The sequence below is a fragment of the Phyllopteryx taeniolatus genome, chromosome 5 (genome assembly GCF_024500385.1).
Source record: "Phyllopteryx taeniolatus isolate TA_2022b chromosome 5, UOR_Ptae_1.2, whole genome shotgun sequence".
Classification (NCBI taxonomy): Eukaryota; Metazoa; Chordata; class Actinopteri; order Syngnathiformes; family Syngnathidae; genus Phyllopteryx; species Phyllopteryx taeniolatus.
Window position 1 is genome coordinate 33,522,511 of NC_084506.1, and position 18,425 is coordinate 33,540,935.

At 44.6% G+C, this 18,425-nt stretch overlaps 1 protein-coding gene and 1 long non-coding RNA gene across 9 annotated transcripts in view; both read left to right on the top strand.

The window, feature by feature from the left end:
* Nucleotides 1-18,425, top strand: part of phf21ab (PHD finger protein 21Ab) — a 46,554-nt gene that overhangs the window by 10,171 nt on the left and 17,958 nt on the right. For 5 of the 8 annotated variants that reach the window (XM_061775194.1, XM_061775189.1, XM_061775197.1 and 2 more), the window contains exons 3-8: nt 589-640; nt 805-894; nt 11,177-11,209; nt 11,312-11,377; nt 11,847-11,990; nt 14,516-14,752. In XM_061775194.1, coding sequence (XP_061631178.1) covers nt 599-640; nt 805-894; nt 11,177-11,209; nt 11,312-11,377; nt 11,847-11,990; nt 14,516-14,752 — 612 coding nt within the window. In that variant the 5' untranslated portion in view covers nt 589-598. The remainder of the gene's footprint in view (nt 1-588; nt 641-804; nt 895-11,176; nt 11,210-11,311; nt 11,378-11,846; nt 11,991-14,515; nt 14,753-18,425) is intronic. The other 3 variants (XM_061775195.1, XM_061775190.1, XM_061775192.1) reach the window with 1 other exon arrangement.
* On the top strand, nt 906-8,363 carry LOC133478740 (uncharacterized). The gene is made up of 5 exons (XR_009788750.1): nt 906-3,719; nt 4,090-5,325; nt 6,280-6,463; nt 6,672-6,726; nt 7,307-8,363. It is a non-coding gene; the product is annotated as an uncharacterized LOC133478740 (long non-coding RNA).

The window sequence follows — 18,425 nt, forward strand, 5'->3', positions numbered from 1 at the left end:
GATAATCTCCGAACCCGACTTGTTCCTGAGTCAGGGCTCTTCTCGATTGACTGCATTCTGTTCCATGTCACAATTCACGGCGTCAGCTTTCCCCACACGCAAAGATTTTTTTGCCGTAAATGTTGAACGTGTTTAATATTGAAGTTTGTCGGCCCCAAACCGTTTCAGACCCTAACAGACCTCAGACTACAGAATTATTATTATTTTTTTTTTAAAGACATAAGATAGTCCGGTGTTGATGTTCCTGTTCTGGAAGGGACAAAATGGGTTCCCAAAACAGCCCATTTTCTTTTGTGTGTGTGTTTCCGCTCTTAAGTTTGGTCAATCATTTGTAAAAATAACAGACCCACGTGGGGACTGACCAATGGTATCCGTTTGTGAAAAAACATGAAATTGACCGCATTTGAACACAGGAGTTTTTCTAAAAGCCCAACACCAGCGAATCCTGTTAATTGCTTATGTCAAATAATGCCGAGCCATTAGGGGAAAGGTTAACAGCGCTCTTGACCTGCACACTAAATGTACTTTTGGATTACACGAGTATACTGGTTGAACACTGCAGTGATCCGCATGTCGTCTTCCTCACAGCAGCACGTTCATGCTTCAGGTGGATGCTTTTCCCACTGGAGACGGCGTTCAGGTAGCGTATGGGCACCGCACCTCATTTGACCTTTACAAGCTTTATGAGCAGGAAAACATCATGTATACATAGCTCATGTTGCTGTGGCAACGCCCCTAAAACGTGTGTGTGTGTGTGTGTGTGTGTGTGTGTGTGCGCGCGCGCATGCATGCATGCGTGTGCAGGCTGATCCATCAGCTGAAAGACTGACTGCATCAATGATGGAATTACAGACACTGCAGGAGGCTCTGAAGGTGGAGATCCAGATCCATCAGGTAGGACTTAATTCTCCTCCGCCGAGTTTGTCCATTCACATTTGGCATACTCGCTGTGTGACGAACAGGTCTGTAAAAGGTTTGCTCAGAGCAGGTGTCCTTAAGAAGTTAGTTTTCTGTGAGTCGATGAGTTGTAGGAGTTAGCTTTCTAGTAGCACACTGATGTAGAGCAGTGTTTTTTTTTATGACAGTCTTAAAGGGGGAGTGTGGATCTTTGAGCACCCGTTCACTAATCCCTAACCCCCTTGACTGCAAAGCGCGATTCTCAAACCTAGCCATTCATAATGGTACTTTACCACATTAAACCATAAAAAGATAGGTCATAGTTAAGGAAGAGGAAGGTTTGTAAAGTAAGTGGATGTGGGCAAGAATAAAAGCGGCTGTGTGGATATTTTGAAAAAGTCTCTCTGGCTCATTGGAACGTTCTCAGCTACATTTTGGGCACAAGCTTTGCGCTTTCATTCACAGGCACATTTAGAAATGATCAAAACTATTTCAAACACAAAACCAAAACACAATATTTAGTCCTTTATATGTTCATAGTTTTTAGCTGTTTATTTTACACCATTGCAGTTGCAAGACAAGTAAAATGATTTTAAAACATAAAGCAGTGTTAATTCTGATATGATCATGGCTTGGGGAACTATCTCGCCCGACTCCAGCGACGCACGGCTGGCACCTTCCCGTGCCCGTTGTAGTGCTGTGCAGTGATCATATTACAATATGATTCGTAGTATTGTATAAAACCATCTTTCATGCTACATAGCCCTATACCGTGGTCGGGACCCAGAAGCAGTCCCATACGGACCCACACTGATAGTCAGAAAAAGAGAGGTTATGATTCGAGATAGACGGGGCGCTTCTATTTTAAGCAGCGCTGCATTACAGGCCTGACGGTAGTGACCGAATGTACCGACCAATCATATGCGAGTTCAGCCATCCCACGTGACCTTACTCAGCCAATGAAGTCTGAATCTCAGGCGGTAATCATTGATTGCACGCATACCAGACAGAAAGACGAGGAGATACGGAGAAAGAGACTCGGCGAGTACATTGAAGATGGAGAAAGTTCAGAAAATGGCAGACAAAGCAGGAGAACATTTGGAGAAATTGAAATGGAACGGCCAGAATTTATATATTGTTTTACTTCACAGTGAGAAGTTCCCACTGGGAGCGTTTACGACAAGTGCGTACATGAATTACACCATCATGAGTCAAGGTTTTGAACCAGCATAACCTCTAACTGATCAACTGTGAGGCATTTCAGAAAAGTACAACCCATTCAACAAAACATAAATAATGAGATGGTCCTTTTTCAGTTATGTTATATATATAAACCATTTGACATGATAAAACAGTCCCAAATAACGATTTTAACAATGCTATATTTATCTTTTAGCTGAAACATGAATTAATAAATATTAAGTCAATTGGGTTAGTTCCACACACATTGCCTTTTAGTTGATAGGTTTGATATTGATAATTGAGTCAAATGTTCACTTTAGTCTATGCTTCGGGCTGCTAAGAAAACGGATGTTCCTAATTTGGACACGCTTTCTTTCAACCATGCAAACTTTTTTGACCCAGCCCCCTAAAAGAATCGGAATTGAGAATCGCTTGGAACCGGAATCGCTCAAATTCAAGTGATGCCCGACCCTACATACATGGTTGGTTTTCAGAGATCTGTCCTCGCTGTGCAGCTATTGTTGTCTCTATATACAATTTTTAAATGACAGGCCCTATTTTTACTGTTCATAGGTAGTTACTGTTGTGAGATTTGCTTTACGTCTATCCAAGCCAAACTTCTTCTCTGCGTGGTAACGGGGTCACAGTCAAATTGCGGTGAAAAGCCTCCTCTACCATCGAAGCACTTCATCTGGTGTTTGTGTTAGCGGTTCGCGCTGCTTGTCCTCGTGATATTGCTCACGGTTGCTTATTTACTGCAATGGAGGCGAAGATTAGTGACGACTCAATCGCCAAATGCCAGTCCCTCTGTGGCTTTTATTCCCCCTCGCCATTCTTGTCCTTCCTCCGCGACGTCCACAGAGTCACGGTCGAGAACGGTACCATTGAAGGCACCGTTGTCGGCCGTGACGGTGTGCACATCGCAGGGTTTTCTTTTTATTTCTTTATTCCCTCCTAACTTCATTTCCCTCCCCGCTCTCTCACCTGAGCGCTGCCATCGGTACGCAGCTCGAAGAGGCATCGTATCTGGCTTTTGTTCACGCGCAGGGCCGCAGTTAGCTGGTGCGGCGCATATTGCTTACGCATTTTTATACTGGGGCAGGTATGATGACGCCATCAAGAAGCGTTATTGCGATTGGACGGTAGAGTCCATATCTCTACCCTCTACAGAGTATACCGTTTGTACTGTGCACCGCTACAATGTAGCATCTCTTTAATTAAGACAACAAACAAACAGTTAATGTCAGCAGAATGTCAAAATGGCTGCAAAGCTCGAATTAAGCGGTCTCATCGCAGTTGGCGAGTTAAAATTTGCATTTTGCACCTCAAAAAACGCATTGAAAAGCAAAACTGTGACTCACGCTTTTATCACGGAGACGGTCGCGGAGACAGTCGCAAGCAGGGGCATATGTGACACCACGCGCTTATGTTACCGATGCGTGGGAAGTACAATGCGGACGTAAGGAGCGGGAAAACGGCGGGAAGATGCGACGTGACGCTGAATTGAGAAGAGGGGGAAAAAAGACTGGTGAAAGTGTGGCAGCATTTCATCGTGAAATGAAAGGCGAGCAGCCGTCTGTTGGAACACGGAGCTTTTTCTCCGCCGAAGAGGCCGTGCCGTGGGACCTGAGAGACGAAAGGTGAAATTAACATCCCGCAGAGCGTCTCTGTTAATTGAATACTGTCGAATTCGAATACGAAGCTGACCAGTATAGTGAGCAACCATAAGGTCACTGTGCTACATATGGCATGTATAGTATACGATGATCTGTAAGTGGTAAAACTTTGTCAAGGAGGTGAAAAACGTAGCAAATGTGGCCAGAGGAATAGGAGTAAAGTGAATCATGTGCCCAAACAGAGGAGGCTTTTGGTGAAGTCAGATGAAGGAAATCGAGGTTTCTTCATTTTAGTTTGAATTTGTAGTCCAAACAATATTTGCCCTATTCGTAGTCAGCTGGTCGAAGCTCGTAAATGTATAGCCATGAACCTAATGTATTCATGTCACAAAAGATTAACAAAGCGGCAGGCCCAGACCATGTGTCCCCATCCTGCCTCTAAGTCTGCACGGACCAGCTCGCTCCAGTCTTCACTCAGATCTTCAATAGATCTCTGGAACTGTGCGAAGTTCCATCCTGTTTCAAACGCTCCACCATCATTCCAGTCCCCAAGAAACCTGCAATCTCGGGTCTAAATGACTACAGGCCTGTCGCCTTGACATCTGTGGTCATGAAGTCCTTCGAACGTCTCGTGCTGGACCACCTCAAGAGCGTGACAGGTCCCCCTGCTGGACCCCCTGCAGTTTGCCTACCTCGCAAACAGGTCTACGGATGGTGCAGTCAACATGGGACTGCACTTCATCCTAGAACACCTCGACAGTGCAGGGACCCACGCGAGGATCCTGTTCGTGGACTTCAGCTCAGCGTTCAACACCATCATCCCTGAACTCCTGTCCTCCAAGCTTCTCCAGCTCAGCGTCTCACCTGCCATCTACCAGTGGATTTTTACAGCTTCCTGAAGGCCAGGACACAGCAGGTGAGTCTGGGGGAGGCCACCTCATCCACACGCTGCATCAGCACTGAGGCGACCCAAGGTTGTGTCCTCTCTCTCCGCTACTCTTCTCTCTCTACACGAACGACTGCACTTCAACGCACCCGGCTGTCAATCTCCTGAAGTTTGCAGATGACATCACTCAAGGTCGGTGACGAGTCTGCATATCGACAGGAAGCGGAGCGGCTGGCGCCTTGGTGCGGCCGACACAACCTGGAGCTGAACACGCTCAAGACTGTAGAGATGATTGTGGACTTCAGGAGGCATCCTTCGCCGCAGCAGCCCCTCACGCTGTCCAGCTGCCTTGTGTCAACCGTCGAGACCTTCAACTTCCTGGGAATTACGGTCTCCCAGGACCTGAAGTGGGCGATCAACATCAAGTCCTCAAAAAGGCCCAGCAGAGGATGTACTTCCTGCGGCTTCTGAGGAAGCACGGCCTGCCACGGGAGCTGCTGAGGCAGTTCTACACAGCGGTCATCGAATCGGTCCTGTGTTCTTCCATCACAGTCTAGTTTGGCGCGGCTACAAAAAAGGACAAACTCCGACTGCAACGGACAATCAAAACTGCTGGAAGGATTGTAGGTACCCCCCTACCGACCCTTGAGGACTTGCACGCTGCCAGAACTAAGACAAGAGCGTGCAAAATCCTCTCGGTCCCTCCGCACCCCGGTCACCGGCTCTTCCGGCTCCTTCCCTCAGGTAGGCGCTACCGATCAATGCGAACTCGAACTAGCAGACATTCCAACAGCTTCTTCCCTTTTGCGATCAACTTCTTAAACACCGAACCTACAATTCCATTGCAACATGCTGGCAATTTTTTTGTCTTGAGTTTGTTGTCACATTTCTGTCGGGCCAATGATACATTACTCGTGCGCTCACTGTCGTCGTCTCACCACGCTGTACTATTTGCATATCTGTTGTTGACCAATACTGGCCACTCATGCCAGAGTAACATCCGCTCCATTTGCAGACTGACAGAGGAGTATCTGCAACATTTGCACAATCAGCATTGTCCCAGATTATCGTACTACTCGCTTGAAGTCTGGGCGCCCTTTGCACGATGGTCATTGCACCGGACTATTGCAATATTAGTCATTCCAACTGGTCTAAGTGCTAGAGGACTCTGCATCTTTTTGCACAATTGTCAAAAAAAAAAAAAATATATATATCTAAATAAATTGTACCGCCATTACCAGATGACTAGCAACCCTTTTTTTCTCAATGCCTTTATGTCTCCAAAGTGTTCTCTGTCAATTGAGTGTCTGTTGTCATACTAGAGCGGCTCCAATTACCAGAGACAAATTCCTCGTGTTTTTTGGACATACTTGGCAAATAAAGATGATTCTGGTTCTGAAATGCTAAAATTCTAGCTCCTTAAGTGAGGATGCACAAAGGCTGTTAATGCTTTATTTTATGCTCAATGTGAATTTAAGAAATACAAATGATTTGATCTAAAAAAGGAAACCAACTAGGCACATGTTAAGTGAAAGCTCTTATTTTATCTTTTGTATTCATATTTGATCTTTAACCAAGCAAAAATTGTTTATCCAAATACTCAATTGTTTGATAGAATACTTGAATACTAAAATATTCGTTAGCTGCAGCCCGACATTCAACTCCCGTGTCATATGGCCGTATTCTTATTGTTCAAAGGTGCGGTGTGTAGTGTTGCAACTGCGAGCCAGATTGGAACGTAGCCTCACTTCACTCCTCCCTTCCCCTCCCCTCTGGCCGAACCCACGCCCCTCGCAGGCGTGCGCGCGCAATTCACCAGCTGGCTTTACCGCGGTCATCTTGTAGCGGCTGCTTTGCCATTTTCATCACGTCTTGTTCACCGGTAAGTAAAAATAGACCGATGTTGTCATATTGAATAGAAGTGGCAAGCTGTCTCGTGGCATTCTAGTTAGAAAGTTATTCACATGAATGTTATATTTCATTAGTAGCCCCATTAATCAAAAACTAGCTTTGATAAAAGCTATCAATATCACTGCACATTGTAGTACAGAGACAATGTCTGGTGAATTGATATCCTTTGTTGTTCACAGTTGCCGAGGGGAGAGCGAGGCGACTGGTGACCCCGGCCGACTAAATCTCTGGGAGGTACGCTATGCACTGTGTCATAATCACACGATTTACACACAAGGACGTTTTAGAAACTAAATAACAGGCGAAAGCAAATTGTTTCAACGACCACGATTCTTGCTAAAAATTGTACCAAAACTTGCAAATTGTCACATTTAAAAAATGTTGCGCTCTCAAAAGCATTTTTTGTTACCAAACCCATTTTTACAGTCGCTTGGAAAATAGCGGAACATACGATTATCCTTGACTTCTGCTTTCAAAACGAGTTATCCATCGATTTGTTGTGTACGTATAGGTAATACGATGAGCCAATTCAACATTTATTTCCAGTGAACGTGGCCATTGGAGGAAAATTGTAACTACGATGTGGCCCGTGACAAAAATTGCTTTAACACCCCTGCGTGTAAATGTATGTATACAAGAATGAAAACAGACAAAAGGGTACCGTATTGTTTAATTTTTGTTGATGGGATGGGTCTGAGGGATTTTTTTTACATACTCCTTTAAATGGCTTTTATATGTGGACATCAGAAAGAATAGATGCAATATTTGTTTTCACAAAAACAAAATCTAATCACCATAATGTCTTGCTTTACAGGTGAAAGTTCACAGACTGAGTTTTGAGTCATCACATATTGTGATAAAGACATTTCTGTGACGTGACCCCAGTTCCATGTTTTGACGTTTGGGGAAGCTCCGACGACTCTTCAGCCCCTGATCAACGGAATGGTGTCTGCCATAACCGCAAACACATGACAAACCTCCTGGACACCATCTTGATTGAGGGAGTTTTACACAGAGCCAGACGACTGTGGAACGAAATCCGGACAGCTGATGACCTTCGTGACCCAGGAGTGAACAACGAACGATTCTGCGCCAATATGTAATGTGGAAAATCCCAAAGGAAATGATTTGGATTCAGATAGAGTGCCAGACGTGGCCCCCTGCTTAAGCCAGTACGTGTCCAGGCCCGTCTGAAGTTTGCTAGGGAGCATTTGGATGATCTAGAAGAGGATTGGGAGAATGTCATATGGTCAGATGAAACCAAAATAGAACTTTTTGGTCAAAACTCAACTTGTCGTGTTTGGAGGAGAAAGAATGCTGAGTTGCATCCAAAGAACACCATACCTACTGTGAAGCATGGGGGTGGAAACATCATGCTTTGGGGCTGTTTTTCTGCCAAGGGACGAGGACGACTGATCCGTGGAAAGGAAAGAATGAATGGGGCCGTGTATGGTGAGATTTGGAGTGAAAACTTCCTTCCATCAGCAAGGAAGGGCATTGAAGATGAAACATGGCCGAGTCTTTCAGCATGACAATGGTCCCAAACGCAGCGCCCGTGCAACGGAGGAGTGGCTTCGTAGGAAGCGTTTCAAGGTCCCGAAGTGGCCTAGCCAATCTTCAGATCTTTGGAGGGAGTTGAAAGTCTGTGTTTCCCAGCGACAGCCCCAAAACATCACTGCTCTCGAGGAGATCTGCATGGAGAAATGGGCCAAAATACCAGCAACAGTGTGTGAAAATCTTGTGAAGAGTTAAAGAAAATGTGTCATTGCCAACAAAGGCTATATCACAAAGTATTGAGATGAACTTTTGTTAATGACCAAATACTTATTTTCCACCATAGTTTGCTAATAAAGGCTTTAAAAATCAGACAATGTGATGTTCTGGATTCTCATTTTGTCTCTCATAGGTGAGGTATACCTATGAAGAAAATTGCAGGCCTCATCTTTTTAAGTGTGAGAACTTGCACAATTGGTGGCTGACTAAAGACTTTTTTGTCTCACTGTATGACTGCTGTTATGTACAGTTGTGCTCATAATAGGGCTGCACAATTAGTTTTAATCGTGATCGCAATTTTGGCTGCCATGATTAAATGAGCCTGATCGTTTCCGATTTTGTTGAACGTAAAATATGGTCACTGCTGCATATGAAGCTCTATCACAATCAGGTCAGCCAGCCAGCAGGGGGCGAACGCATGGTTAAGGCATGGCTTCATGAAGCTGCCTAAAGCACTCCCTGCAGTGTGAGCCTCTCAGTCACTCTCCGTGGAATTCTGAGCATCAGTCATGCCGAGAGAAGTACAGACCCTTTCCAGAAATTAGAATATCATGGAAAAGTGCATTTAGTTCCAGAATTCCATTCAAAAAGTTAAACTTTCATAAATTATAGATTCAGGGCCCACAATTTAAACAATTTCAATTTATTTGTTCATTTTTGAAGTTGCGACGTTGTTAAACATAACTAAAAACAGAATACAATGATTTGCAAATCATGTTTGACCTGTATTTAATTGAATACACTACAAAGACAAGATATTTAACGTTCAAACTGATCAACTTGATAGTTTTGAGCAAATAATCATGAACTTTGAATTTTATGGCTGCAACACGGTCCAAAAAAGCCTGGACAGGGTCATGTTTACCACCGTGTTACATCACCTTTTCTTTGAACAACGTTCAATAAACGTTTGGGAACTGAGGACACGAATTGTTGAAGAATTCTTTCCCCTTCTTGCTCGATGTACAGCTGCAGCTGTTCAACAGTCCGGGGTCTCCGTTGTCGTATTTTACGCTTCATAATGCGCCACACGTTTTCCACGGGAGACAGGTCTGGACTGCAGGCAGGCCAGTCCTGATCCAGCACCATTACGCCGAACAAGGGGTCCCCTCAAGTCTGTGTTGAGTCCCCTCCTCTTCACCCTGCTGACCTATGACTGCACACCGACATACAGCTCCAACCTCTTCATCAAGTTTGGAGACAACATAACTGTGGTGGGTCTCATCAGCAACGGAGACAAGACAGACTACAGGAGTGAGGTGAGCCGCCTGTCTGGGTGGTGCACGGACAACAATCTCTCCCTAAATGTGTAAAAAAACCAAAAAGATTGTTGTGGACTTCAGGAGAGCGCACTCCCAGCATGCTCACCTGACCATCAACGGTGCTGCGGTGGAGAGAGTGCGCAGCACCAAGTTCCTGGGAGTGCACATCACCGAGAACCTCTTCTGGACCATCATCTCATCACTGGCCAAGAAAGCTCACTGGCGTCTCTACTTTCTGTGCAAGCTGAGAAGAGCCAGAGCCCTGACCCCCATCATGCGCTACGGAGGGACCGTAGAGAGCATCCTGACCAACTGCATCACTGTGCGGTACGGAGCCTGCACCGCATCCTGCCGCAAGACTCTCCATTGCATAGTGAGGGCAGCTGAGAAGATCATTGGAAAAGCAAAGCTCTTCCCCCCCCCCCCCCCCCCCCCCCCCTGCAGGACATTTACACCACCCGTTTTGTCATCTAATTTGTCTTATTTGCCTTGGTTCTCTGACCTTGACTATGTTGCACACGTCACCTCATCTTTGATATTTCACATTCAATTAATACTTTTGAGACTGTATATACCATAGGTTTATTGAGCTTTTTATATTATTATTTGTACTGTCTTTGTAGCACTGCGGGCCCTTGAGTACCGTCATTTCAATCTTCCGCGTGTGTTACGCATATTGAAGAATTGGAAATAATAGCACCTTGACCTTGATATTTTCTTGAAAGAATTGTACACATCTTCCAAATTCTGCCCAGGTCCTCAAACGTATGAGCGCAACTGTGTAATGGGATCTCATTTACGAAATACAAGTAGGGCTGCATAAGAGCAATTACGAGAAAGTCATCTGTGTTCAAGTGGTTAACTTGAGAAAAATGAAGATTTGAGTTTCTCCTTTTCTGTTTGGCATCAACAGTGAAGTATCAAACAATTTTTACGTCTTCATGAAACAAATCTTAACTGAACTTTAGAGTTTGTTCAAAACCTTGTTGTTTCATAATGGCCTTTCTCTGTCTTTAACTTTACTTCCACGTGGTCCCTTTCTCTCTCCCTGCCTTTATCTGGTCTGCGCAGTCACTGATTACTGTCTGATAAGCTGGTTTGATTGGCTGAACGGGGTGGCTGAGTTCGCGTGTGATTGGTCGGTACGGTTCATCACGACCGTAAAGCCTGTAATGCTGCGTCACTTAAAATAGAAGCGACCTGTATGTCTTGAATCATAACCTTTCTCTTTCGGCGATGGTGTGGGTCCGTATGGGACTGCTTCTGGGTCCGGACCCGGAGCTTTATAGGCTTCATAGCCTCCATTGTAGGCTGTAATGACCACCCACAACGCGGTGTGTTGCAGAGGGGCAGACTGTGTGTGCGTCTGTTAGTAATCCTATACCAGTACTAAAACGAACTGAAAAATGACATTAAAACAAAGCTTTTACTGTTCCATTTGGCAAGATTTTTGGACTTCTGGATTATCTTTGTACCCTTTAAAATGTCAGAAAATGGATAAGAGTGATCTCATTCAGCTGAAAATTACGTGATCCACCCTGATTTTCGATCACGTGATTGGATCGGGACATGCCTAGTGTCAAGTATGTTGCAGTTGGTTGTTATCCAGCAGTAGGTGTGTGTGTGTGACTGTGTGTTGTTGCCCACAGAAACTGGTGGCCCAAATGAAGCAAGACCCTCAGGTAAACGCACGCGCCTGGACCCACACTTCAGTCACACGAACGAGTGCTCCCGTGACCCCCGTTGGTTTTGAAATGTTTTCTCTCTTCTCCCCTTCTCTCCAGAATGCAGCTCTGAAGAAGCAACTTCATGAACTTCAGGCAAAGATCACTGCGCTGAGTGAGAAGCAGGTACACACACGTGCACATGCACACATACAGGTAGTGGCGCTGTGACTGTTTGATGAATGATCACGTGGACAATGTTTTTATTTTGAAGCACTTGCTATTTTTATTAGGGTTAGTACATAGCGCTCGACAGAAACAACGGCGCACTTGAAAACTCAGCTCTTTGAGGTTGTCATTGTCATCACACTGGTTTCCATGGTGACCAACACTGAGAAAGACCGGAACGTGGGTTGATGTGGAAATTGCCTGAGCAGGTCACAGAGGTTGTGTTAACATTGTGTATGGAGGACAAACTCCATCTTCAGTCGTGTTAAACAACATGCAAACAACACACTTGTGCTTCTGATTGATTTTTTTGAACACCACGGTTGCCGCGAAACCTGAACCATTTTCTAAACAGGTCAGAAACTCTCAGTTAAAAAAAAGTTTGAACATGACGACTTGCATTGGTGCGTCTCTTCTGCTCCAAAAGAAAAAGGTGGTGGAGCAGCTGAGGAAGGAGCTGCTAGTCAAGCAAGAACCAGAAGCCAAAGTTCAGCTGCAGGTCCACACACCAAGCGATGTGAAGCCAGCCAGCCTGCTGCAGACCCAGCAGATTCCTGGAGGACTGCAGCAGGTAAGGAACCCGCACACAAAGCATGGCCTATTGGCTCCGTCACCGCTTTTCAAGACTGGCATTCGCCTCCTAGTGCGGAGGGTCTATCATAGGGCTGGACGATATGGCAGAAAAATAGATCCCCCATTCTTTCACAAAAAAACTTTTTTTTTCTTCCTTATTTGTTCCTCCATTTTAAAGTGTCTGGAAACAGGCCAGAAAAAAGTCTTGTAAGTTCGACACACCACAGAAAAAAGTAATGTTTACAAGCTGGACAATGAACGAAAGGATCAAAATAATCGCAAAGTATGTGAAATTCAGACGTGGCCCACACAGTGGTGTAAGAGGGTGCAGTTTGGAGTCACCTCCAAACCCCTCTGCTCATGCGCACCTCTCTGCTCACGTACATAAAAACACTTACCCGTGACTCCATATTCCTATTTATTCAAATAACGTGGCTGGCTAACATTAGCTAAATCATTTACCCGTGCCTTGATATTGTTATTTATTCAGCTAACGTAGCTAGCTAACATGAGTTAATGTCTACATTTACAGATACACTTGCATAATAACTAGACTTTACACCGATTTTATCGGCCTTATCGGTATCGGCCGATAATTAGCATTTTATGCTGATCGGCCTTAATGTCATAATTCGCCGGTCATTGATCGTCTCCGCAAAAGACATTTACTCCGCATCGCCGCGTGTACAGTATATTTGAATCCAAAAGCTCGTTTATTTTTGATGTAGTACTGTAAATATCTGATGGCCAATGAAGTTATTTAAAAAAAATAAAATAAAAAACCGTCGGCGGTGTGGGACAGACAACACTTCTGAGACAGGGAACACGTAATGCCCGGTCAAACTACAAGACAAATTTGCTCTTTCGCGATTGCACTGTCCGACGACTCCAATCAAATCTTGTACCGCCGCATCCCGTTTTTTACGATCATTGGGCTTTATCTTGTCAACTCAAATGCGACCTGATACACCCGTTACCGTGGCGACGACAACAAGAGTGGAGCAGGACAAAATGGGGAAAAACGTGTTGGTGGTCACCGGTGCTCAGGACAGGAGAGGGCGTTCCATTAAGGCTTGCTTGATGTATGTTCACGTACTTTTAATACAATACGGCTCACAAGCACGCAATAAAATGTTATGTAGCCTAGCATGCTACTGCTAGCACAAAGGGTTGGACGTAAACATGCCGGCGTTCTGTCGAATCATGCTCTAAAGTTTTGGTGTGGGTGAAGTAATTAAAAATAAAGTAATTTAATTACAGTAAGTTAGCGCCCCTTATTTCTGTCATGATGTAATGTTGGCTTGAACTGACTGATTAGAATCCACGAGCTGACTCGAGCAGTGATTTCCAAACTTTATGGAGTCAAGGAACATATTTTACAATTGAAAAATCTCACGGCACACCAACAAACAAAAATGTCACAAAATGTGGATACATTAATTACTCTATTTCCTTCCTGCCATCTAATAGAAGACCATTCATTTGTTCCGTCTGTCACTATGCCTCACTGGCATAAATAGAGGAACACAGATACATTATTTATTGTAAATATAATTTTTGGAGCAATTAAGTACACGTATATACAGTAGATGAACAGGTCATTTAAATAGACAGATTCCTCCATCTTGTGATCGGTTATCGTTTTTTGAAACCCGCTGATCGGTGATCGGCCACAAAAATCCTGATCGTGTAAAGCCTAATAATAACGCGACGTACGTACCTGTGACCAGACCATATCATTAGAAAACTACAGTCTCACCACGTGATCAGAAGGAAGGAGCGGTCTCCATTTGTGTGGGTCTGCGGCCACCGAGTTGCGGCCTTCGGCAGTTGCAGCCGGATAGTTTTTTTTCCCCACCTAAGCGGTAGCCATGTTGTTGGCGAGTGTGTGTATCTGTGTGACGGAAATCAGGGGGAGGGCGGAAAACGATGAGGGTGAAATGTGCGCCGCAGTAAGGGGAAACCAACCTCAAATGTATTATTTTTAAATCACAATAAAAAACTGCAACTCATCGAAAAAAAATCAATATATCGGCCAGGCGTAGTCTATCAGTTTCTTGATATGCTCATCTTCCATCGCGCTCCATGTCACTCTTCGTCTTCATCGTCATCAGCAACAAACACCCAGAAAACTTCCAAACAAAGCCAATGAAGGCATCCAGTTTAATCATGCAAACATCATGAAAATACGTTACTGAATAATGAAAAAAGCAACAAAGCGCTCACTGAATGAACAGATGGCACGACAGAGCGTTATTGGACACCATTGATATTTTTCACCCATTCCAACATGTCATCTTCAGCCATTGTGTGAGGCTTCTCACGACATTAGCATTCTGCAGGTAATAGACTTAAGTTTCTCGCTTCAAAAGGCTGAAAAAGCAACATATGGATATATGTCTATCATTTTTAACCGAATTAAATTATGACATGATGTATGGTTGAATAAAGTTGTGTAGATATTTGAGCTCATGTTGCCACATTTCAAGTGTCGTTTGGGTTCTTTTTCTGGGACTTGGGCAGACGCTGACGGTTACGCCGGTCCTCACCGCCAAGACGCTACCTCTGGTGCTGAAAGCTGCAGCCACGCCCACCCTCCCTGGGTCCATCCTGCCGCAACGCCCGGCCACCGTAACCATGGTAACCACTGCCATCTCCAAGCCCGACTTGCACAACGCCCCCATCAACCTGCAAGTGGCGGGCAAACTGAGTGCTCACGGCCTGGAACCAGTGAGGCTTGTGTCGAAGAACGCCATGCTGGTACGTGTGTGCGTGCGTGTGATTGTGTGCGTGCGTGCGTGCGTGTGATTGTGTGCGTGCGCGCTTTGCCATATGGTCGTGCAGTCCGATGTCATCTCCTCAAAACACACGTTTGTTGTTTGAACATACAGGAGTGTCACCTAGACAACCGGAGGCAGATGATTGTTGAGTTGATGAATACAGTAAAACTTCGGTTTATGAATGACCAAGTTTGTTTGAGCATCGTTACTGCGGTGTGCGCATGCGCAATAGTCACATGGCAAAGTCTTGTACTTGGAGGCAACAGAACCCAACATCATTCCACCAATCACAATTGTACTGCGAATAGTTGAACAATAGTGAGATATTCTCCAAACGAGGCAAAACATTCTTGCATCGTTGTCACTCACAGCTGTAGTTTACTGTAAAACTATCAAGTAATATAAATAATTAAACATGAATGTCTGCTGTCATAAGTGCTAGCACATAGGGACAAAAAAAGATAGACATGCAAATAAGATTAGCACCAGTAAATTATAATCCTTCAAACAGCATGCAGCAGCCCAGAGGTATGGTGTTGTCCCCGGGTGCTCCGGAGAGGACGTTTTGGGCTGTCCATTCTTCAATACTTAATAGCGCTAGCAAGCAGGCAACGTAACGTTATTTAGCTAGCAACAGTAACGTTTGTATGTAAACATGACGCCGTTCTGTCAATTCATGCTCTAAAGTACATGTATCAAAGTCAAGGCCCGGGGGCCAGATGCGGCCCGCCACATCATTTTATGTGGCCTGCGAAAGCAATCATGTCTACTTCATTTCTTGCTAAAAATCTGTTCCAAAATTGCAAATTGTCTTCACCTTTAACTCATTTAATGCCAGCCATTTTTCGGAAATTGTGACAATACACTACAGCCGTGTAAGAGTTCATTACCTTCTTTCAACACCTACATTTAGTCAATGTAACCTTTGAAAAGCCTTTGCACTTGTCCAACAGCAGTGGTGTCCTACCTATTGCCTGGGGTTCATTTAGGGGCCACTCCCCATTATTGTGTGACTTGCATTTTCTCAACGTAACCTTTGAGAAGGCTTTTTTGCACTTGTCCAACAGCAGTGGTGTCCTACCTATGGCCTGGGGGGCATCCCCCATTTTTGTATGGCCCGCATTTTCTCAATATAACTTTTTACACAGCTTTGCGCTTCTGACAGCAGTGGTGTTCAACCTATGGTCCAGGGGTAATTTGCAGCCGGGTCCTTCCATTTTGTGCTGCCGGACCTTTTTGCAACATTTGCATGGATCATATTTTTGCACTTGTCCTGCAGCAGTGGTGTCAACCTATGGCCTGGCAGCCATTTGCGAGTCATCCTCCATTTTTGTGTGGCCCACATTTAAACAATATGGGCCATAACTTTGCATATGTCCGATAGCGTGCTGTCCAACCTACCGCCCGGGTGCAATTTGCGCCCCTTCATCATGCCAATACCCCAACCTGCTAGGACCTCAAACTGCCAGTATCCCAACGGGGCCGGGGTTCGAGGGCCTGATTATAGGTGCTCGCAACTCTAGTTAGCCAATGTTTTCGCTCTAACTGGCTCACCGTGTCTCTCTCTCTCTCTCAACCACGCCCCTGTAACGCTACACCGTCAAATATAGTAATTGGAATATAGTCAGAGGGATATAGTCTTCCTCTGACGTGCTGACAAAATTCTGATCAAAGCTACTGCTGCCTTCTGGTGTCGATTTAACATACTAAAATCCTTCCCAACCCTTAGATACTTGTTGTGGAGCTGCGCCAAACCCTCTATTACAGTATTATTTATAAAAAGAAAAAGAGAAAAAAAACGTATTCATACGTCCGTGGCACTAAACAGATGGGTTTATGAAAACATATTAATACGTCCATGGCATTAAATGAATTAATGTTGAGATTGCATTTTTTATTTTTTTTACATAAAAATGACTTAAATTTTTTTAAAATAGTTTAACAAATTGTTTTCATATTTCACAACTACTGTAATTTCTCGTGTAAATGCGCATTTCCCCCCCAAAAAATTTGTCAAGTCAATAGTGCGCATTATACATAGGTATAGGTACATTTTATAAATGTATGCCGCCATGTAGTGGTTATGAAAAAGCTGTACACTTCCATTCCAAAATGCCACCGCCATCCAGTGGTTATAAACAAAGTGTAGCCTACACTTTGATTCCAATATGACAGGGGGGACGTACGTATGACTGCATATATGTACAGTTGTGCTCATAAGTTTACATATCTTGGCAAATTTGTGAGTTTTTTTTTTTTTTTTTTTAATGACTGATGACTGAAAAACAACAATCATTAATTTCTTTATGGTTATGTTTTTTTTAATAATGCTTTTCTGAAATGCTTATATCAGAATAATCTTTATTTTGCCAAGTATGTCCAAAAAACACACAAGGAATTTGTCTCCGGTAGTTGGAGCCGCTCGAGTACGACAACAGACAGTCAATTGACAGAGAACACTTTGGAGACAGAAAGACATTGACAAAAAACAGTCACTGAGCAATAAAGGGTTGCTAGTTATCTGGTAATGCCGGTACAATTTTATTTGTTTATTTTTCTTTTTTTGACAATTGTGCAAAAAGAGGCAGAGTCCTCTAGCACTTAGAGCAGTTTGAATGACTAATATAGCAAGAGTCCAGTGCAATGACCATTGTGCAAAGGGCGTCGAGACTTCAAGGAATGTATGCAGTTTAAAGTGACTGGTAGGGCGATAGTCTGGGACAATGTCAACTGTGCAAATGTTGCAGATACTCCTCAGTCAGTGTGCAAGTGGTGCAGATGTTATTCTGGCATGAGTCGGCAGTATTGGTCAACAACAGATGTGTGCAAATAGTGCAGCGTGGCGAGACTACTACAGTGTGTGCACGAGTAATACATAATTGGCCCCACAGAAATGTGACAACGAACTCAAGTCAAAAAATTGCCAGCATGTTGTAATGGAATTGTAGGTTCGGTGTTTAAGAAGTTGATCGCTAGAGGGAAGAAGCTGTTGGAATGTCTGCTAGTTCGAGTTTGCATTGATCGGTAGCGCCTACCTGAGGGAAGGAGCCGGAAGATCCGGTGACCGAGGTGCGGAGGGTCCGAGAGGATTTTGCACGCTCTTGTCTTAGTTCTTGTTTTAGCAGCGTGCAAGTCCTCAAGGGTGGGTAGGGGGGGTACCTACAATCCTTCCAGCAGTTTTGATTGTCCGTTGCAGTCGGAGTTTGTCCTTTTTTGTGGCCGGGGCAAACAAGACTGTGATGGAAGAACACAGGACTGATTCGATGACCGCTGTGTAGAACTGCGTCAGCAGCTCCCGTGGCAGGCCGTGCTTTCTCAGAAGCCGCAGGAAGTACATCCTCTGCTGGGCCTTTTTGAGGACGGCGTTGGTGTTGATTGCCCACTTCAGGCCCTGAGAGACTGTAATTCCCAGGAACTTGAAGGTCTCGACGGTTGACACAAGGCAGCTGGACAGCGTGAGGGGCAGCTGTGGCGAAGGATGCCTCCTGAAGTCCACGATCATCTCTACAGTCTTGAGCGTGTTCAGCTCCAGGTTGTGTCGGCCGCACCAAAGCTCCAGCCGCTCCGTTTCCTGTCGATATGCAGACTCGTCACCGTCCTTGATGAGGCCGATGACAGTGGTGTCATCTGCAAACTTCAGGAGATTGACAGCC